This window comes from Carettochelys insculpta, chromosome 2, assembly GCF_033958435.1.
Source record: "Carettochelys insculpta isolate YL-2023 chromosome 2, ASM3395843v1, whole genome shotgun sequence".
In the NCBI taxonomy this organism is placed as follows: domain Eukaryota; kingdom Metazoa; phylum Chordata; order Testudines; family Carettochelyidae; genus Carettochelys; species Carettochelys insculpta.
Genome location: NC_134138.1, coordinates 172,842,058 through 172,864,843, shown reverse-complemented (window position 1 = coordinate 172,864,843; position 22,786 = coordinate 172,842,058). Strand labels below are relative to the sequence as shown.

General features: G+C 40.2%; 1 protein-coding gene across 3 annotated transcripts in view; it reads left to right on the top strand.

Annotated features, from left to right (window-relative positions):
- The first annotated feature begins 3,365 nt into the window (after positions 1-3,365).
- IKZF1 (IKAROS family zinc finger 1) overlaps positions 3,366-22,786 on the top strand; it is a 102,728-nt gene continuing 83,307 nt past the window's right edge. For all 3 annotated transcript variants that reach the window (XM_074986013.1, XM_074986011.1, XM_074986014.1), the window contains exons 1-2: positions 3,366-3,516; positions 17,571-17,624. In XM_074986013.1, coding sequence (XP_074842114.1) covers positions 3,366-3,516; positions 17,571-17,624 — 205 coding nt within the window. The remainder of the gene's footprint in view (positions 3,517-17,570; positions 17,625-22,786) is intronic.

Below are 22,786 nucleotides of genomic sequence, written 5' to 3'. Positions count from 1 at the left end.
GAGTACATGGAGACTGATAAATGGGTAGACATGATGGGAACATTGGAGGAGTGGAAAGCGTAGGGGACAATACAACACTTGATAAAGAAGAATAAGTAGGGCAAGAGAGACAGAAGGAACTGACCACTACTTTGAGAATGATGAAATAGTAGATGGGGAACTAGTTATTTAAAGCATGGAGGGACATAAACAAAGAGATGGGAAAGAAGACTTTAGCGGCAGCATTTTGTAAGTACTGAGAAAGAGTAACATGGGTTTTGAGAGTCCAGGGATAAAGCTACCACTGTGATTAAGGCAGGCTATAAAAAGCCTGAATGAGAGATTTCACTACGCAAACAGAAAAGGAAAGGATTGACTTTGGAGCTGCTAAGAAGGGAAAAGTGCCAGGTGGCCATAAAATTCTTCTTTTTATTTTGTAAATTAAAAGTTCTGAGCCATGAAATAATTGTATTGCATTTATAAAGTACCACAACAAGTGATGAAATAAAGGCATTAGTCTTGTGGCAGCCAAATGAAATGCCAGGAACATCTCTGAATAACTGCTCTGCCTTTGGGAAAGTTGAAGAGATTTTTCTCTTTGCTGCAGCTAGGTCCTAAGTGATGCACTACAAATAACTCCTCTGAGATTCACTCGTGTTGACAGAACGTAGAATACTTGTCCTGATGCATATTACATATATGAACCATGTGCTACACACAAGACTTTGTATAAAATGTACCATGAAGCTGTGTTGTTTCTCTGAACGTTGCTTCCCTACACTACCATTTGTCAGTATCCTCATACTGAGTCGCCTGTATAGGTGTTATGTTACCTGCTGATTGTGTCAGCCAATGAAACTGCCTCATGGTTGACACTGACTCACTACAAACATGTAAATAGTGAAACTTCTGTCAGCCAGAAGTCAACTTGATGAAAACAGTTCAATATAGTACCTAGTAATCAATCAGAGGTAAATAATGAAAAGGATTCTTGGTCACTGATATTCTGTGATCGGGATTGCTTGATAAGATGGTTGCAAGGAAACTATGCATTTTAATATGTGTCAATGTGTACATCTAGGAACAAAGAACATAGTCATATATACAGGGTGGGGGCCCCTACCCTATGAATGGTTGACTCTGAAAAAGATGACAGCATTCAAGGTGGATCATCAGCTGAAAATGAGCTCCCACTGAAATGCTGGGGAACATGGGAATAAGATGTACAGAGATTATTTTATCTCTGTATTTGGCCCTGGTTTGACTGCTGCTAGAATACTGTGACTAGTTCTGTTATCCAAATGTCAGGAAGGCTACTGAAAAGTTGAAGATGGTTCAGAGAAGAGTCATAAGAATGGTTAAAGGATTAGAAAACATGTCTTCAGTAATTAGACTCAAGAAATGCAATCAACTTTGCTTAACACAAAGAAGGGTAAGGGGTGACTTGATTACAGTCTAAAAGTACCTACATGAGGAACAAATATTTGATAGTGGGCTGTTCAGTCTAGCAGAAAAAGATGATCCAATGGATAGAAATGTGAAAGGAAGAATTTGGATTGGAAATAATGCATATATGTATGTATGTATGTATGTATGTATATTTAACAGCAAGGATAATTAACCCCATTGGAACAACTTGTCAAGGTCATGATGGATTCTGTATAACAGAGACTGTATGTTTTTTAAAAGATATGATTTAGGAATTATTTGGGGAAGTTCCATGGTTTGTGTTACCCAGGTTAGATCAGATGACCACAGTGGTCCCTTCTGGCCTTGGAATCTCAGAAGCAGTCACTCTCAGGCATAACTATCAAATTCAGACATCCTCATCTGTGTGGCCCATATCAGTCCATTTGTGCAAAGTACCCTGCACGGCAACGAGGTTGACTCTAGGTCTTAGGACTGGACCCTGGCTACAATTTGATTAATTATTAATTATATTGTGTTAGTGGCTGGAGACTGAAGCTACGATCATGGACCCATTGTCCCCAGGGAGCCATACAAACCTTTGGTTAGACACAGATTTTGTTCCAAAGAGGTTATAATTTAAGATTCCAATCCTACAAACACATCTGTGCTTATCCTTACTCCTGAGAGGAGCCCCATTTCAAGTCAATGGTACAATTCACATATACAAAGTTGCAGACATATTTCTGTCTTTGTAGGTTGGAGACAAAAATAGACAAGATAGGATGGTAAAAGGTTGTGGTATTTACCTCATTTTACAGGCAGGGAAACGAAGCAATCAGGAAGTTTCAATCTTGCAAATAGCGATGCATGCTCTTAGCAGTGTGTGTGATTCCACTGACTCACTGGGGCCCTGCATTGAAATTCAGGAGATAGGGATTCCAAACCTCAGTCTGCCATATATTTTAAGCATGACCACGGACTTATTACTCAAGTGCAGACCCCACAACTATCTGATGCATGTGCTTATCTGAACGGTACCCATATCCTTACAGTTTGGCAGAGACAGATGTGAGAGTAAGGGCCATCCTTCCTTTCTAACCTTAACTGTGGCCACACTGCTAAGAAGCACTAGCCCCTTAGCAGTACCCCTTCCCCCTGGATAATTACTACGGGACACCAAAATAGTATATAATTAGAAGGCGTGAGGAAGGTGCAGCAATGCAGAGTCTGACCTATGCCGCTGTAACTCTGGACCAGTTCTGTGGACATCAGAGTTCTTTTGGGTTAATCTGCATCAGAACCTGGCCCACTTTGTCTGTGTCACTCACTTGAATACACTTTAAAGACTAACAAACTGATGTATGAAGTGATGAGCTTTCCTGGGGCAGACCCACTTCTTCAGAGCTATACAATTTCCAGTCCGGACTGGAATAAGTAGGGCAAGAGAGGCTGATGGAGCTGAGCACTGGACTGCTAAACCTATGATCTGGAGAAGTGGGTCTGCCCCACCAAAGCTGCGAAATCAGTCTGTCAGTCGTTAGAGTACCACTGACTGCTGGCATGGTGTGTTAGAACGCAGACTAAGACGGCTCCTCTGTTGCCTGCACTTGCTACCACCGTCGGGTGCGGGGGCTGCATGCTTCCCTGCTGGCCCGCTAAGAGCATCCCAGCCGGGGAGATGCGCTGCCTTTCCGCTCGGCTGTGGGGCTGGCTTGGCCCCAGGGCACCGACTGACTGTACCCTCCCCCTGCTCCCCACCCCTCTGGTGGGTGGCACTACTGCAGGTGCACGAGGCAGAGGGTCGCCCCCCTCCCCCGCCCCCGCGGAGCGAGCCAACGCTGCGCATCCCGGCAGCGGCCGGGCAGGAAGGGTTACCAGGTGGGTGGAGGAGAAGCCCGACCCCGCCGGGCAGCAGAGGCTGCGGGAGGACGAGGGCGCGGCCGGGGGGCGCCCCGCGGGCGGTGGCCGCGGCAGTCATGTCGCACTGGAATGAGGAAGTGGAGTGGGGAGGGGAGGGCCTGAGCGCGGAGCTGCCTCCCGCCGCGGCGCGGCTGCGAGGAGGAGCCGCGGCACATGGAGCGGGAGCGGACCGGGAGCGCTGTCTGCCGCCAGCCCCGGCCACAGCAGGTACCGTACTGCGGCGCGGGGGGCCGGGCCGGGCCGTCCTCCGTGTGCGCCGCCTGCGCCGGGCGCTGCAAACTTTTTTTTTTGGCGGGGAGGAGGAGAAACTTCGCGCGCAGCCCGGTTCGGGGCGCGGGGGGCGGCTGGGGACGGCAGGGGGGGAGGGTGGAGAGCGAGAGAGTCCGTCGCTCCCAGCTGCCGGGCCGGGCCGTGTCTGGGGCAGGGCTGTCGCCGGGGGTGGCGGCTGGGGTGGGTTCGCTCTTCGGGGTCCGCTCAGCGCCGCTCCGCTGATGGCCTGGGACCCGCGCGCGCCGCTGTTCAGAGCCAGCCGCCGGCGCTGGGCGGGATGCGCTCCTCGGGGGTGTCGTGCGCGCGTGTCTGTGCGTGTGCGCGCGTGTGCAGGTGAACTCCCGAGGAGTTACACAAGCGCCCCGCGGACTCCGCCGAGGGAGGCTCGGCGGGTCTCTTGTAAAGAAATCGGGCCCAGGGCGAGCCGAGCCATTGGAGGAAGTTGGGAAAGAAAAGTGGGAGCTGACAGAGGCGAGCCAGGGGGGCTCGCTCGCTCGTCCCCTCTCGCGTGCGTGCAAGCGAGGGGCACCGGTGTTATCTTCTTCTCCAGACACGGCCGGAGAGCAGGGGATGAACGTGCTGAAATGTAGGCGGCCCAAGAGAGGCCCGGGGCACTTCGGAATCATTCCCCCAAGTTTCTAGAAACAGGCAAACCCAGAGAGATATTTTAAAACCATTATTCCCATTTCCCACCCCCCCCCAAAAAAAATCGGGAGAGTGAGTAAAGTGAGGAGGCAGTAAAAACATGCTCCTCATTGAAGACTATGCAGCAGTGTCTGTGAATCACCTCTAACACCTCAATTCATTCAAAGCCGAAGTTCAAGGAGTTTGCCCTTGTCAATGACAGCAGCAGGGGTGACTAAGCGATTAGGGACTTGTAAAATTAGCAGAACACGTTTATTTGGATATTTTCTCTTATAAATAAAAGCCTAGGCAGGTGTTTTCTTCAGTGTGGTTTTTAGGCTTTCTCGTTTGAAGTCTTGTTCTTTCTCACTACAGCAAAACTTGTTATTCTACATGTGACTGCTTTGCCCTGTATTCACTTTAAAGAAAACTAGTATAGAAGGAACTTCACGCTTAAGACGTCATTTATAAGGAAGCTTCTAATTTTCTTTTTGTTTTAATTTAAGAACTATCTTACGGTTGGGCAGTGTTCTACAACGTACAGCAAGGCTGTCCTGAATTGCACAAAGCATCCTTTTTTGAGAATTAGTATCCATGATAGCATTGTGGTTATTTTCTGTCTAGAAATAATCACTAAAACTACAATCCTAACAGTGTTTGTAATCTCGAGACCTTAGTCTGAAACCAGTGTTTTGTAGAATGTAAAAGACTTTAAGCTGGTATAGTTTATTGATCAAACATAGCTAGTAATTTTGAGAGGAAAATAATGTATTTTTAAAAGACATGTAAATGAGTGTGCTAGGTATTTTCACATTAATGGAACTGGAATTTTCAGATGAGCGTGAGTAAAGATGAACAACAGAAACAAGACTGAGGACTTTCCAATTCTCTTTTATCCATAGGGATGTTTTCAACCTGTCACACTAGCTGGATGTCACATAGGTTGTATCGATATTCATCCACCATTATACAATCCTAGGAAAAAAACACCAAAAAGAGTAACCTAGATGGGAGACTTTATTTGTTTCATGTGTTTGTGACTACTTCTGCAAGTTTTGTAGCTACTAGTTCATGTTAAAAGTAAAAGACAAACTAAGGGCCAGATTCTGCAAACTTCTTCAGACACATCCATTAGCAGCTTCAGTGCACTGCTCATGCGAATTATAACTTGTGCAGGATTGTGCCCTAAATATATATTAATGTTTATTAGATACAATAACAATCATTAACATATAAAAATGAGAAGTTAAAATATTGCGTTTAATTTGCTCACCCAAAGCCTGTCCAAATAATCTAAAAGGTTTGGAGTGCATCAGCTAAAACAAGGAAATTACGTGAGTTAGGTTGCCAATCTCAATGTGTCCTCAACTTCCTTCTTTATGCCCTAGTATTTCAGGAATCTGCTAATGTGAAGACTTCATCATGAAGCACTTCTGCTGCAGTGTCTAGACAAAATGTGAAGTAAGGATGGAGCAGCAGACTTAAGTGGAAATTTCTTTGCTTCTATTGATTTTACAAGTCAATTATATTCCCACTTTAGAAAAAAATATTTTTAATGTGGAAAAATTAAGAAAAAAGACAGAAAAAATCCATTACTTCAGTACTTCATATGAGCCAACTTTAGGCCTGGTATTTTTGCTCCTGGGGCTGATATATATTACACTACAATGTCCTTTGTTTTTGTTTCTAAGTCACAAGTTTACGTTAAAAATTGAAATATGCTCATTTAAGAAACATGTCTATGTTGATAACATTGGAAGAACAAAAAAAAATGGACACTTGATCCTAGGCTGAGCACTTGATCTTTTATCCTGAAGCAAACTTGAATGCCCAAATGTTAAAGCTTTTTCCTCTGAAAGAGTTGGTGATGGACACAAGAAACGTGATGAAAACTCTGTGCAACCAGAGCAGTCAGTCTCTGCTGACATCCTCTCCTTTTAGAAACCACAGTCCTCATTAACAGAACTGAGTGGAGAAAGACTGGGCTAGCTCATACAGCTCTGTACTTCCCTTTGTACATGATCCTTGTTCTAGTAACATCTAGTTCCAGAACTGAGGCCCGCTTTAAAAGTGTTGCAATTCATGTTAGCTTTTAGATGTCTTCGAATTGTGTTAGTTTTTTTATTGGCAACATTTAGTTAAATATTACTGTTCTACCAAATGGTGTAAATGAAAATCCAAATATAAATATAAAACTATAATTAAAATTAAAATTCAAAATCTAAGAACCCACTTTTTTGAGTAATATCCTGACAATACCAAATAGCAATTGTTATTGATGTCAGTGTGAGTTTTGTTATTGTCTTTAACAAAGCCAGGGTTTTCCCTCTCATGCATTAATACCTGGAGTCAAGTTCTATCTTGAGCATTTTTCTTTTGGTGGAGCTGCTTTGGAGACACAGGCATAGTGTGAAATTTTGGAAACAGTGCACATTTGCTTCAGAATTAACTAGAGATACCTGTCAAACACAGCTCAGAAGTTACATGGCTTCAGTGCTCGACCATTTCCAGCATATGCTCCTAATAGCTGCACGCATTTAAATGTTGTTCTTTGGTGTATTATTTTCCCCATATAATGTTTTGTTGAGTGTCCACGTGTCTTGAAGAATGCTAAGAAAGTTGCAGCATTTTGTAGTGTGTTGCATGTGCAAAAATTGCAACGGTGCAAAGACTTGTTACGCATCTGGTACAGCCTAAGTGGTGTGTCAAACACCATTGCTAATTTTGGACACATATTAGTGGAATGCTTCAATGTGTGGGTGTGTGTATGATGTTCATGGACCATGATAACACAGTGCAGTGATACCCATTCCAATATTTACTATTTTTTAGTTCTGTGATGGGCTTTGTAGACTGTAACCTGGATCTCCCATCACTTCTGCTGAGTAGGTACACTAAAGTCAAGTGTGAGAAGAGAATCAACCTGTGGTGTTTTTAAAAAGGGGTAGGTGATTGTACCCGTGTTGTTCATCAGATATGTTGGATAATTCAAAAAATGATGCCAAACTTTTTCAGGCATACTTTTATTTGAACTGAGAGGTGGTTCACAGACCAACAGTCTGCACATTCCACAGTCAGGAAAAGGCTTTAAATAACACAAAGCACAGAATAAATTATAATTTATCCTATGTTTTAACCATAAATCATCCTATGCTGGCAATTTGTGCCTGACAACTTTAAAAAAAATTGAGGTGGTGTTAGTCACTGGTCCATCCCAATCCTGTGTCTCTTTTGTAGGCAAACCTTCCGCTGAAGACTTCAGTGGGATTTTCGTAGTTATAGGAATTAGAAGACGGGGGTCAAGATTTTATTGTCAGGTTTTCTTAATGTTTGCCTGTGTATTTGAATGCATTTTGTAGTCACAATTTTTTCTACTGCACTGTGTCTGAGAATGAAAACAAATTTAAAATAAATAGTATCAAGTTGAGCAGCTTTTTAGAAGGTAACAGCAGCAATATGTGTAGCAGTGCTGATGTATTGCTAATATTTTAAGGTGTTCCCACATAATTTCCATCCTTAGTCTGTGACAAAATCCTGTGTTCCAGGAAAGCTTGTGATCGTACAGAAGGAGATTTGGGAATCTAATATTTTTGTCATTTTATAATCGCCCCTTAGGTGGGGAGGCAGCAACTAGACAGCTAAAGTTACATTAAGTACATTTGCTGGAAATGTTTAGAAAAATTTGGGGCATATGTTGTGTGATTTGAAATGTGGACAACAAATCTGCTTTAAAATTAAAAATAAATCTGGGAATTTGAATTCTCTGGGGAAAATACTGAAAATTCTTATGCTTAGTGCAGTAATCTAATGGTAAAAACACTCTCTCTTTTCAAATGGCTTTTATGAGCCCCAACGAGTCATTTCTGTGGCAGGGAAAATTTACCAGTCTCCAGAAAGTTGTGTAGGCCCCATCAGTGGCAAGGAAATTGTCCCAAATCACCCTTCAGTTTGGTAGTGAATTTTAACAAGGGAATGCACCATGCTCCCTCCAGCACATTACAAATAACTGTAGCGTCATATCTCCCTAGTAGCTATGCATTGGAACTCATGACAGAGGGAAAGTTGCCGCAACCAAGGTTGGCTTTGACTTGCTCACCTCAGTCCTACATGTGTGCATGATTATGATTTAAAGTCAGTAAGAATTTTATATGTGGATTGGGCCCTAAAATTGAACAGAACTGAGAAATTTTGCAGAGAAAGGAATGGATTATGGGTTTTCTTTTTTAAAAAAATGCAGCATAAGAGGAAAAACTCCACCCCTAAACCACACCTCAGCCATGCCCTCTTTTCTGCTGTGTTTGAACAGGAAGAAGCTATGGAATGGGTAGTGACTAACATTAATTTGAGCTGAGTAGACTGTAACCAAGTCAGATTGTACCTGTAGAGTGCAAATCTGGGCCCCAAATCTGCAAAGACTGATGTATATTCTTTACTTTACTCAAGAGTTCTCACACTGGGAAGTCATGTGCATTTATTTGTGCAGGATTATTTGGGGGCTTACATTGTGAGTGTTCTTCAATACATTTATATTGTATTTTTCCAACAGGCATCGCAGGGTACTTTAAATAAAATATGATCTAAAATATTGATGATTTTAATGTGAAGCATCTTTCCCTTAGGTTAATAAGATATGTTTTTAGTTAAAAAAAAACACCAAACAACTTTTTCTGTTCCCCGTTGATGTTTTATTAGCTTTTTTAGTAAGGGAGACACTGACTGATAGCTTGTAAACATGAAATTGACTACACACAGTAGACCAGACCCACCACAATGTTACTCCATTTTACAATTTTGTCATCCCAGTTAAAACAATGAATTGACAGTGGTGTAAAACTGCAATATTCTATAATGGGTTGGGTACCAAATATTGCAAAAGACAAAGTAGCTAAAAGAAAGAAAGAGAGTGAAACATCTGTTGATGTTTTCAGTTACAGTAATACTAACAGTTATTTTTAATTATATCTAAGAGGAAAAAAACACCCACATGTACTTTACTTTTCCAAGCTAATGTTCTTCCTTCATAATCTTAAGCAATTTGAAAACTGTGAAGAGAATTTAGGAGGTAATTCCACAATCATAGACATAGGGACTAAAACCCCTTGTCGTTTGGAGAAACCCCACTGACTGCCGAGTCTTTCTTCATTATATGGTCTAGAGTATTTGACTCTGAAAGTTCCATCAAATATAAAAACATCACTTATTCTCAACTGTTTTGCTAGATTTACTATAATAAACATGTTCTGTGTAAAGTCCTACATAGAAAAATAACAGAAAGTACAGTTCTGCATTGACTGTTTACCCCTGCATTAGGACCAGCAGTGCGTGAATGTCCCAGTGCGGAATTTGGCGCTTGGATAGTGTGCTTTTTTCTGAGGTAGTCAGTGTCTTAAATCACACGCCTAGCTTTTTTAATCAGTTTGTTTATTTGATGGAGATTAAAGTCTTTTTCTGTACAATGGTGATTTTATTTTCTTCGCTGAAGAAAGGAGTTAGAGTGCTATGGTTTCTAAAGCATGGCTTAAGTGGTTAAATTGTCTCTTATATTTCTGCTTGTTCAAAACAAATTTTTTAGTATGTCAGGTTCAATCTAAATCTTGAAAGTTCCTTTTTTTTAATTTTTGCTTTGGTTCAGGTATGAGTATTTGAAAATTGCTGAAATTATATATAAAGTAGATAAAAAGGGGAAATATGTATGCCTTTTATAATATGCTGTAATATCAATACAACTGAAACCTAGTAGAGAGCTAGTAAGATTGTATCTAGCATGTCCATACATTTTTCCAGTACACTATTTGCATTCCTTTACAAATTCCAAAAGAACTGAGAATTGTATATTCCTACTTTTTTCAGACCCTCACAATTGTTTACTAACAAAGAAATTATTTCTAGGGGTACCAGATAAATAAACAGATACATAAATATTTTGAATCTGTTTTTTTAGCAGAGTGGTGTTTTTGTTTGCTGGTTTGTTTTTGCTCTTGTTTCTTGAGTTACAGTGCTTCCCTCATTTTGTAGACAGGAACTCTCACATGAATTTTGACTTTATGTTTACAATTATTCTGTCAATTTCTATAGTTAACCAGAATTTACACTTGCCAGAAGTAGAAAAGCAATTGTATTAAATAAATTCTTTCTTAGACTTTGTGGGAAATGTTGAATATGGACTGGGTAGAAGTGAAATTGTGATGGTGAGGAGGAAGGATTGATCTTCATTTAAAACTTCTTTTTATAGAGGCTACTAATAGCAGTGAAAGTATTTTTAATAGTTATTGGAAACATGCTGAAGTCCATAGTGCGATGCTCAATTTTCTGTTGTCTAGAAGGGACTCTTCTTTTTCTTCTTAGTTACTATTTATATTGAGTAGTCTGATGAGGAGGAAATTAAAATAGAATTAAAATGGTTCAAAAGTAGCATCATTCATAACGACTGTGAAGTCTACTTTATTAAATTACAGTGATAAAGTTAATTATAAGGTGCTTGCTGAGATATTGAACACTTTTAATTAAAACTAGTTTACCAGTTTCTAGCAATTTTCTACAAGTATTTCTACCACATCCTTCTCAGTTGATTCAGAATATGCTACATTTTACCCAAACTTAATACTCTTCATTCTTTTGCCTTCATACTCTTCTACTTAGTTTGGCACCAAAGGGTCCTTTAAAACAAAATGACCTCTTTTACAGTAGATATATTTAAAAAAAAAAACCAGAAAATAATGGAAGGATAAATACTTTTACAGGGTTTTCCTCTTTGTTCATCATCTCTCCATGGTCTTTGGTCCAAGCCTCAGCTTTAGCAGATTTGAGGGAATTATCATGTTAACATTCTGCAGTTTGAAGCCGTTTGATGCACTCGAAGATATAGTCACGCTACAGTTATGCAGATAGATGCAGATAGATGCAATGGTTGTTTTTTTCATTAATTGGAGACCCATACATGCCACTCCTCGCTTAGTCATATCATTAATATGCATATGCTTTCAAATACTTTGAGTGGTATAGTTCTTTGATTGTACCAGGTTTGCCAGGAAGCTATCTGGTTTGGTTTTATGGGGTTTGACCTCTTTCTGTATTGTTGAAGCTACAACTCATGTGAGATGCATTGCTTTGGCTATGGTTTTTTATGTTGTATCCTGCATGATCAAGAACCACTGAGACTTACAGTTTAAAGACCACAAAAAAGGAGAGTCACTATAATAACATCAGTAATCATTTAAGGCCAGGTCCTGCAATACTCAGTTAAATGAGTTCCGTTTACTGCTTGTGTAAATGAGATTGCAAAATCAGCCTTTACCCTGAAAGGCTTTGCTGGCGAGGGTGATGTTTGGGTTTTTTTTTTTTGTTTTTTTTTTTTTAACAATAGACCTATTAGCCTATAGTTATTGTAGTCAAAAAAACCAAAACCCTGTGTATTTTATAAATGTTGGGTGGGATTTTCAAAAGTGCCCAAAGCAGTTAGGAGCACAAGATTAATTATAAGTGGGACTTGTTCTTCTGACTCCCTTAAACATTTTAAAAGCTTTTACATTTTAATTGAACATATGATTTGACAGAGCAGTATTACTGGCTCTCTGGTTGTTTAGTTGTACATCTCTGAGACCTGTGCTCTTGGACATTGTGGAGGAAACAAGTAGCAAGGAGTGTAATGTCATTAACTGGGCCCTATTGATATTTCACAAAATCATGACAAGAACAGTGTAAACTGAGGCCCAGATTCTGATCTCAGGTGTGTGAGTTCAAAACCAAAGTATTGCACTGAGGTCAGTAGTGCTACTCCAAATTTTCCTCATTGTATTTGAGATTAGGATGTAGCATACAGCATGTTAATATGTCCTGATCCTGCAAGTTTATATGCTTAACATAGGGGTGTGTGTTGTCTCACTGAAGTCACTACTTAAGTGCTTAAAGGAAAGAATGTGGAGATGTTTGCAGGATTGGGATAGTATACAGGAGTCAGTCTGGCATAGACCTTATCCTGTAGTCTCTTTAGACTCCAAAATCCCATTGGTTTCAGTGTAAGTTTGGCTGTGCAGGATCCGTTGGAAGGTATAAAACATTTTATAAATGCTGCACATTAATGATTTAACTTGACCTTTGCATTTGAAAGTGTGAAATAATACACCACGATTCCATTTCCAGAGCACAATTTTGATGCATTTTTGAGGGGCAACATTGTGAGTCACAAAAATTAACTTTACAGAGATATTTGTCCTCTCACAGCATCCTAAAGGGTCCCAATAACTTTTGGACCCAAATTCATCATTGATGTAACCCTACTGAAATGTGTGGTAATGGAGGTGAATAGTTAATCTGGCGTCTCTTGGCCATCAGGTGGGAAAAATATGTTGGAGTCTAGAATGGGCATTTGGGGCTAAATTCTCCTCAGACTTACATCAGAACAATGTTGCCTAGGTATAAATGAGAAAAGAGCTTGACACACTCAGCTTTTCTTCAGACTATGAAAGGTTAAATGTTCCATGGGAACACATTAACAACTGTGCATATGCTATCCCTTAAACACGATGTGGCTAGCATACATGTGCATTTCCAATGACCACTGCATAGGCTGAGTTATAGCAAGGAGCTGGTGAGAAGAAAAGAAGTCGTGTGCATTTCTGCATATTCAGGATTTTACTAGATGGCAACTTGCACAGTCCCCCCTCCCCCGTATAAATCAACTGTTTTCTTATTTAAAGCGTAACTTTGTGTAAAACAAGATGAATTTAGCATTTCCATTTTAGTGTGTGTTTCTCTAGGATTAGTAGTGTCAGAACTGCAAGATTTACATTTTGTTTTCAAAAGCATTATAATTAATTTTTGCAATCCAGATTCTAGATTATTATGAGGAAAACATAAGGGTTTGAATCCAGCTTCTAAGGAGATTTGAAGAAACAATATAATCTTTTGAAGGGAGCATTGTTGATATTTTTTGTCATGGCCAAAGCCCTTAAATTCATGTTTAAGTAAATAATAAAGTCATAAAGGAAAACAGAGCTTCCAGAGGTGCTGAGCACCTGCACATTGCTTTCAAGTTAACGGCTCCTGATTTGAGTGCTTAAATGTGAACGTAGGTGTCTAACTTTAGGCACTGATGCTTAAAAATGTTGGCTTACATTCAGTGTTGGTGTGAGCAGGTGCAGCTGTGTAGGCGGCAGTGGAACTGCATACACTCATGCCCATGGTAAATTTAACCTATCACTTTTGAAATTATTATGAATATTTGCAAAGGATTAATGGTCAACGTTTTTCTTTTTATTAATATTACTTCCCCCCCTTGTCTTCTGCTGTGAACACTTCTGCAGTTATCCTTTCATAACCACCTGTGATAAGACTCCATATGAACATTCAAAATCAGGTCTTAAATTGTATTTAGGTGGAGGGATGAATGGTGGTGTCCTTTCTCAGGGCAGCAGCCCACTCTGTTTGAAGTCTGTAACAAAGCTTTCATTGATTTTAGGGAAAGCAAGCCTAGCTGGCTTTTAGCTCAAATGGGAGAGGCTCATATGCTGAGGTCCCAGGTTTGGTTCTGCCTGTTGGCATTACACGCTCATTACATAAAACTTGGCCTACCGAGAAATTATGTCTGAGTGTGGATTTAAACACCTTTTTATTAGTCACAGAAAAGAAAGAAGGAACATATTATTCCAACACCTAGATATGGGTCCAATCATGCACTCCTGGCAAATTTTGTTGAAGTTGGTTGGGATTTTTCTGGTACTTAGACCGTTAGCATTATTTTCCCTTTCAAATTAGACATCAGCTGTTTTAATTTAATTAATTTAAAATTTTTGAACGATCAATGCTGAGAATGCTGAACATAGATAAGACTGGTACAGAGGTCCAAAAGACCAATAAAAGAATGATATTCTCTCATCTTTCTCACCCAAACTAATACGTTGCTCATCCACTCTTTCTAAAACTCTGATCAATCTTGTTGACACCCAAAACTCTATGTCTGGCTCCAGCTACAAGGCAAAAAGGAGCAGGCATTGGGAGAAAAGGAATGATTAAGTATTTGGCATGCTGCAGAAATGCTGGGTTTATATGGTTTGTCATGTTAGAGGCAGGTAATTATGGGAATAATAAAACAGAAATGTTCACATTTAAATATTCTTTTTCTGCAAAATGACCATCTTTAGTGGATTTATTGAGGGAGAAGAAACCCTTTCCACCATATTTTGCTTTGTCATCTCTGAAGGCCTAGAAATAGAACTTGAACCATTTTCTGATTATTTTAGACAAGGTGTTTAATTAATGTGTAGGATTCCCTTCTGGTGTATGTTTTCTTGGAATTTGGTTGGCTGGAATTCACCCTGCCACAGTGAAACTATGTTAATCAACCAGCCATATGACCATCTAAGGCACCAAGAGTTGCACAGGCATGTCTTTTTCGTCATTTGTGTTCAGTGATCCTTGCAGGAGAGCTAGTGAAAGTGTGAATATGGGTTCTTGTACACTACACTGCAGGGTTATTTTGATAACAGCTGCTATTTTGAAATAACTTTGCTAGCGTATAGACTATGCATGTGCTATTTTGAAATAAATTCGAAATAGCAGGTGATAACCCTCATTTCAGGAGAAATAATGCCTATTTCAAAATAAATATTTTGAAATAAACACTATTAAGAAAGCCTGTGTCTACACTTGCATTCCTCTTTTGAAAGAGGCATGCAAATGAGGGAATCCGAAATGCAAATGAGGTGCAGATTTTCATATCTGACACTTCATTTGCATATTATTTCAAAAGAGCTTCTTTCAAAAGAAGAAAAGCAGTATAGACATGGCTCTTTGGAAAATAAACCCCATCTTTGAAAGAACTCTTCTTCCCATAAAAAAGCCACATCTGTACTGCTTTTCTTCTTTTGAAAGAAGAATATGCAAATGTGGCACCAGATATGTAAATCTGCATTTCATTTGCATTTTTATTTCCCTCATTTGCATGCCTCTTTCGAAAGAGAATGCAAGTGTAGACACAGCCACATGGAATAGAACTATTTTAAAGTAAGACATAATGGCACTATTTTGAAATAGTGCTGTGTGTCTGGAAATGCTATTTTGAAATAGCTGGGTGCTATTTTGAAGTGCATTTTCTGTGCAGCTGTGTTGACTTGACATAAGATATTTTGAAATAGCTGTTTCAAAATATCTTATTTCAAAATACATCTGTAGTTGTAGCCATACAGTCCTCCTGCCAGTACATTCTGCATTTGCAGCAACTGAACAGGTTAGAATTAGAAGATGATGCTGGGCTTTCCCTCCCTCAGGAATTAGAAGATGGTGCTGGGCTTTCCCTCCCTCAAGCAGTCAGTGGGAAATAGAGCCTATCTTTATTAAAAAATGGACACATGGAAATCTTTTCTGTTCCACGGAAGCTGATGTAAATAGTTAGATGGGAGAAGCTTTTGCAGGGGGCGGGGGATTTGAAAAGCTACAGTGTATTTTAGATGATGTTTTTTACAAGTTATTTTGCTTAAGAGTAAAATATGGGACTGGGAAAAAAGCAAAAAGAAAAAAAAACATTCTGGTACATTCAGTAACACTGTGGCAGTTACACAGTGAGTGGAATGCCTGGTTGAAGGAACAGACTGAAGGCGTGGTGGCAAAATGCAGTGGGTAAAAGCCTGCTCTTCAAACTACACAACAGATGTGCACACTGATACTGGGCTCTTCCTTGTGCACAAAGTTTCCATTGACATGACAGGGAGACTTGCATGTGTCTGAAGAGCAGACTGATAGATCAGACATGCGCTACGTGGGTTCAGAGACCAATTTTTCCTAGGATGTCCATAAAATTAATTGGAAAACTAAACAGGACTACTGCTGTTACAAGCTTTTCCACTTCCATTTGTTTGGGTATCCTGTTACCATCTCCAGCATAACTGAGGCATATCTTGAGCCTTGTCTGTTTCCATTTTCTTCAAATAATGTAAGATGGAGAGGAAAAACATTGAGTTTATATATAGATATATATATATATATATATATATATGTCATACTAACTTAATATGTCTTTCAAAAATAAGTGTTTGACAACTTGAGGAGAATGGATATTGTACAGTTGTCCCAAACATCAAAATAGTGATGCACCTCTTTGTACAGTAATTGCACCATAGTCCTCTCCTGTTTTTAACTCCATCATGGAAATTGATTTCCATTGGCTCCTTTTGATTCCAGGAAACTAGATTGGTGCTGTTTTGATATCTAAAGAGCCAGATCCTCTGCTGTTGTAAACTTCATAGTTCTGCTGAAGTCAAAGAAGCTATTAAAGTTTATATCAGATGAGGTTGTGGCCCAAAGCAGTGGTAGACAGAGTTTACAGGTTAAACAACTTTTTTCTCCTAAGGTTACCTGAGCTGTCAGCACTGTGCTGAAAGCTCAGTATCAGGTTGTGCTGGGAATATCTGCTCTTGTAAGCCATTTATTATCCAAAGCACTACCAGATGTCCACCACAGGCACTTGAGACTTCAGAAGTGTAGGCTTGTGCTCCAAGTGAAAACTTTAATTTTATTTCTACCCACTAACCCTTGGCGTGCTTCTCCCTGGGGTTTGTGGTCACTCGCATCTTACGCTCAGAACACTATGTGTTGCAACAGAAGGGCAGTAGCTTCCCAGTATTTGTTACCAATCTGTGGAGCCAGCCATCTGGCAGCAAAACAGGAAGGCCTGGGTTCCCTTTGTCTCCTGGGCTTGTTTTGCTATTTTAGGGGGCTTTACTTCTCCCTGTGTAGAGGAAAGCTGATGTGGTTTCAAGCAAGGCTCCTGAACAAGTGAGGGCCAAAGACTGAAGCTGCTGTTTTGCCCATCTGCCACTGCTTGAGGTGTATTCATTATTAATGGAGGTAGTGGCGGTTGCTGCTCAGATATGCAGCCCTGCCTGGGTAAATGAGACATTCTTCAGCAAATTGCTTCGTTTTTTGATTGCTGATTGTACGCGTGTCACCAAGCTGACTCAAGGTTCATCGATGCATGCTCAGTAAATTAGAAAGAACATAACTATGGATCAACCAAGAGAATGAATTCTGTGCCTACAATGACCCAGGGCCATTTAATTTTCTGCTTAATTTTGTTGCAGTCAGTTTGCATTTTGGGTTATTATGCAGTAGGAAATTAACAATAAATAACAAATTTGGTCCTCCTGTGCTTGTAATGATATTTTTATAAATCTTTGTAATGCTGTTTTTAAAAGGATCAAGGTCTGTGCCAGCCTGATACCCAGGTATGCAGGAAGGAAAATAAAGAGAAAAATACATTTTTCTTGCCAGATAATCTCATAGTTAAATAGCAAAGGATTCCACCCCCCACTTCTTGTCTTGTTTTTTTTTAAATATATTTCACATTAACTTAATGCTTTTCCTCTCTTTCTTAGATTACTTGAGGAAAATGGAAACAGATGAGGCTCAAGATATGTCCCAGGTTTCAGGTGAGAACCTTAAAGAATACATATAGGATAAAAATCCTGAATTCCTGTTATTCTCTGTATCAAAGTGCCATGTTGTTGTTATTGTCATTATAATTGCGTTGCATCTTTGTAATGCTAGGGTGGAAAGAAACATATCATTAATGGTATCACTTAATATCAAACATAATAGTGCATAGACTTTTTAAGGAACTTTATAAATAAAGAAGCCGAGGAAATAGAAAAGTAGTTTTGTATTAAATCCGCAATAGTGTGTCCTTGAAGCAAGATCAGGGGTGTGTTGGGTTTGGTGGGAAAGGGGAAGCAAGAGATTAACTGGTACATGCCACTTTCAGAACAAATAAACATCAGTCAGGAAGGGAAAATATTAATTAAAAATTGCTTACCAAGTAGTTTTTGGATCCCTCTCCCTAAAAAAATCCTTTATAATTCTATTACACTGCAGTTACACAACATCACTGTTGATAGAAGTTACTGTCGGAAGAGATTTCCTGACAAAACTTCTGTCAACAGATTGCAGCCACACACAAAAGTCGATCAGAAGAGCGCTCCGCTTTCTCGACAGAGTGGCCAGGACTGCCTGGTCACTCTCTTGACAAAACAGGCCCCCAGAAGCACAGCAGACAGGGCTGCCCATTGTTCTGGATGCTCTGACCTTTGAGAGAAAGCCCTCCCAGAGTGTCCACACAGCTTTTTATGTTGACAGAATCTGTCAACAGCAGCGTTACGCATCATGGCTGAGAGGCAGAACACTGCTGGCAAAAATGCTGAGTTTTGTTGACGAACTGTCAGCAAAATGTGTTTTGTGTGTGAACGTTCCACCAGCTTTTCTGACAAAACTGGGGTTTTGTAGGCAAAACTTGCTAATGTAACCATAGCCTTCCGCTTTAAAAAAAGTCTGATAGGTACATATCTGGACACATATTAAAAACCACTGCACCAATGGCCTTAGACTTTAAAGGCTTTGGGTTACTTTATTCCAATGTGTCAACACTCTGAGAGAACGTTTAAGTGTTGCTTGAGAAAACTCATATAAGAAATGGAAGAGTTAGGCTTCTACCGGCCCTTGGCATCTCATGTTTCTTGTGTTGCGAGTTTTCTTGTTGACTTCATTGTGGATAGGACTGGTCCCTTGACAAGTCTGGAAATATAGATTATCAAGATAATACTATTCTTAGTTATATAGTGCTCTATCTCTAGTCTCAAGGAGCCATATAACTACCCTCCCTGTAGATTCCCTAACATTTGAGCATAGCAGTGTCAAATGACTTTTTCACTCTCAGTGTGCTATCTAGAACAGCTCACCTTAAATTAGACTCTGACAAAGGCTCACATCCCCCTGTCTGATCTGACTTGTTTTTTCCTCTTTTGATAAGTACTGTTGATACTGAGCCATTTCCACCTTGCTGAATAGACCTTGTCAGCTCTGGCCCTCCCTCTTACTGGGACCCCACTCTTTAAATACCCCTCTGAAACCACACCCCCCCAACTCATGCATCTGATAAAGCGGGTCTTTGCCCACGAAAGCTTATGTTCCAAAATATCTGTTAGCCTATAAGGTGCCACAAGACTTCTTGTTGTTCTCGAAGCGACAGACTAACACAGCTACCTCTCTGATACTTAAATCACTGAGGCCTCCATTGTGCAGACACTTAACCAGGTGGCTCATGTTAACAGACAACTGTCACAGTTAAAATTAAGCACATGCCTAAGTGTCTGGAGGATCAGTACCTGAAGAGCAGCTGTATGAAAGCTACAAGATAAAAAAAACCCTGTAACTACAGCTTTCATCTATTTTTGAAGAAAAAAATATAAAGTAAATTATATAGATGCAGAACTAAGTTTTAGGCTACATCTGCACTAGCCCAAAACTTTGAAATGGCTGTGCAAATGGCCATTTCGAAGTTTACTAATGAAGCGCTGAAATACATATTCAGCGCCTCATTAGAATGCTGGCAGCCGTGGCACTTTGAAATTGACGCGGCTTGCCACTGCATGGCTTGTCCAGATGGGGCTCCATTTCAAAAGGACCCTGGCTACTTCGAAATCTCCTTATTCCTAACAGCAGATAGGAATAAGGGGATTTCAAAGTTGCCGGGGTCCTTTCGAAAAGGAGCCCCATCTGGATGAGCCATGTGGTGGTGAGCTGTGTCAATTTCGAACTGCTGTGGCTGCCGGCATGCTAATGAGGTGCTGAATATGTATTTCAGCGCTTCATTAGTAAACTTCGAAATGGCCATTTGCATGTCCATTTTGAAATTTTGGGGTAGTGTAGACACTGCCTTAGTGTATATGTGTATATGTGTATATACGTATATACATATGTGTGTGTGTATAAATATATATATAATGCATAATTTTCAGAAATCTTTGAGTTTTCATCAAAAAAGAAAATCTTTTTTAGATGAAATCCTAACAAGTATAAAATAAAATGGTAATGTCCCATGGAGCTTTCTCTTTTGGTTTAAAAAAGCCATTTTCCATCACAATTTTCAACAGAGACTTTTCAGTCATTCTGTATGGGCTTGTTGCACTTCTCGCAAATAATTGCCATCATTTTTGTATTCAAATTAAATATAGTGAGCATCAAAGTTTTATTTCATACTGAAATAATAAAAAACAATTTGCACCTGCATTGTTCATCAGGGAAAGCAATGGTGTACAGCTCCTGTATTCCTTAAACAGACATAATTATTAGGATCTGTTTAAGCTAGAGCTTTTAGTATTGTAACTCAGATTCAATGATTCAGTGTGCTGCAGAATCCCATATGTGAGTGCCTTGTGGAGAATGGGCTCTGCTGGATTCCAGGGGTGCTGGAGAAGAGTTGTATCGTTCACCACCTCTGTTGCAGCACATATCCCAATGGATAGCCACACGCAATGTCTTAGTGCTTAAAATTTGCATTAATGCCACATCTGCTCCCTCTTGCAATGGTGGGCCAGAGGCAGCATCACTCCACTACAAGCTATGCTGGTAGGAAGAGCAGGATGGTGGACTAGCTCTCCCTGGGGTGGGCTGCTTTGACTCATGGATTAGGAGGCCACACTCTCTTCCCCTTTTCTTGAGGGGAAGATTTAAATGGAACTCTGGTCATATCTCAACTGGTATAAGTCAGGGGAATGCCTCCTTGTCTCTGAATGCTGAAGGATTGGTACTGCTTCTAGTATTTCCCAAACATCCCTAAGTGGTTGTGACAATCAGTCATATTCTTTGGCAGTGAAGTACTTTTCTTTAAAAGAAATGAACTCTGACGTAATTTTAACTTCCTGATATCTGCCCACAGCAAATGCCCTGTGTTAACCTCCTCACTATGTTGTGCCGGTGGACCCTGGGTGTTTTGCTGTTGGACTCCTTTGGAGTAGAGACCATCAGTTCCGTCAAACAGTGTTTGTGATGTGATCAAATGGCCACAACACTGCTGTATGCTTGCTTTCATTTGTGATCTGAGTAGCCTAGTGGATTAGCGCCCTCCACCCCAGGGGTACCTGACTGAGGCCTAATTTGTACAAGTAAAGTGTTCTAACGTTGGTGGGGATGTCATCCATAGGTCAACTACTGAATCCATAAATCATTTCAATACTGTATTTTTCCATGTGATATTATTATGTATATGTATTATACTGTATACAATAACATGGCTTAGTTTTCATGACATACAGAGTAGCTTGTGGCATGGTAAGGCAGGAGCAGAATGTTTTCTGGAGTGCACAGAAGTAGTTACATGCAGCTATACCCCTTTAAGAGTTGCTACTTCATAGAATACTGGAACTGGAAGGGACCTCAGAAGCTCATCAAGTCCAGTCCCTGGAGGACCAAGCACCATCAAGATCATCCCTGGCAGATGTGTGTCTAACCTGCTGTTAAAAATCTCCAATGCTGGAGCTTCCATAACCTCCCTGGGCAGTTTATTTCTGTGCTTAACTGCCCAGACTCATTTTATTCCTATATGGTTGACAGGCTGCTCTGACCAGTAGGTGTTGTCTGAAGGGGGAATTGTGCCCATGCCTCCAGGGACATAATTGCAGGGTAAGGGTGCTATATATGTTGGGGACAAACTTGGCATTTGCAAAGCCCCAGGCCTTAGAGGGTCATACTCACAGCTATAAATTGATTTGGTATTCTTCTCCTAAACTGTGCCTACTGCTCCTCAGCCCAATGATAGAAGCTGAACCATTGTTACAGGCTACTGTGCCACTGTGTTTTGCCAGCTGTCGTTATTTATGCTGTGAAAAATAGGTGTCATGCCCCAGACAAATCAGAATTATTGCATTTGGAAGTAATTTATCTTGCTTAGCTATAACTGGCACAGGGTGTGTCAGTGGAGGATAGGCCTACACAGCATAAAATGGGCATAAAAGAGATCAGAGTGAGGCCCTTTGTGTTTTCTACACAAACGTTCCCACTTCTTGGAATTCAGTGACAGCTAGCTCCTAAAAGAATCAAAGCGTTCTGTGGTAAGCTCTGAGTCTACCTTTTCCTCCTCCTGAAAATGATATTTAATGAGGCAAGCAGTTGAAGTTCTGAAGTGAAGAGAGAGCTGACATACATTTAACTACACTGTAGCCAGCACCCATATGAGAGACTCAGAAAACAGATTATATCTCACTTAACTAGCAGTGTTTTTCTTTCTTTCTTTCTTTCTTTCTTTTATTTTAGTTCTACATTGACTCCAACAGTTGAGGGAGAAAGAAAGCCAGGATGAGTGCTTCCACCACTATCCGAAAAAGAGCTCCCTAGGCTATTTGTAGTTCTCCACTTTTGCCATTTCATGAGAAAACGGGAAAGATTTTCCTTTGACATTACAGGCTAGATCTTCAGCTGGAGCTAATTGGTCTACCTGCATGTCACTCCAGTTGTTGGGTCTGATTCCTTTTTTAAGCCAGTGTAAATTGGAAGTAATGTTATCAATGGGTATGTCTACACATGGGAATAAAGTCGAATGTGTTGAAGTTGACTTTTTAACACTAGATTTTATAAAGTAGAATTTGAGTGTCTGAAACTGCCCACAAAGTTGACTTAGGCTGCATCTACACTACAAGACAAAACTGAATTTATTAATATTGATTTTGTAACTCTGGAATTTATAAATTCGATTTTGACTATCGTTACCGCCCCATATGCTCCTCACAAAGTCGACTTGTTGCTGCCACACTTAATTGGCAAA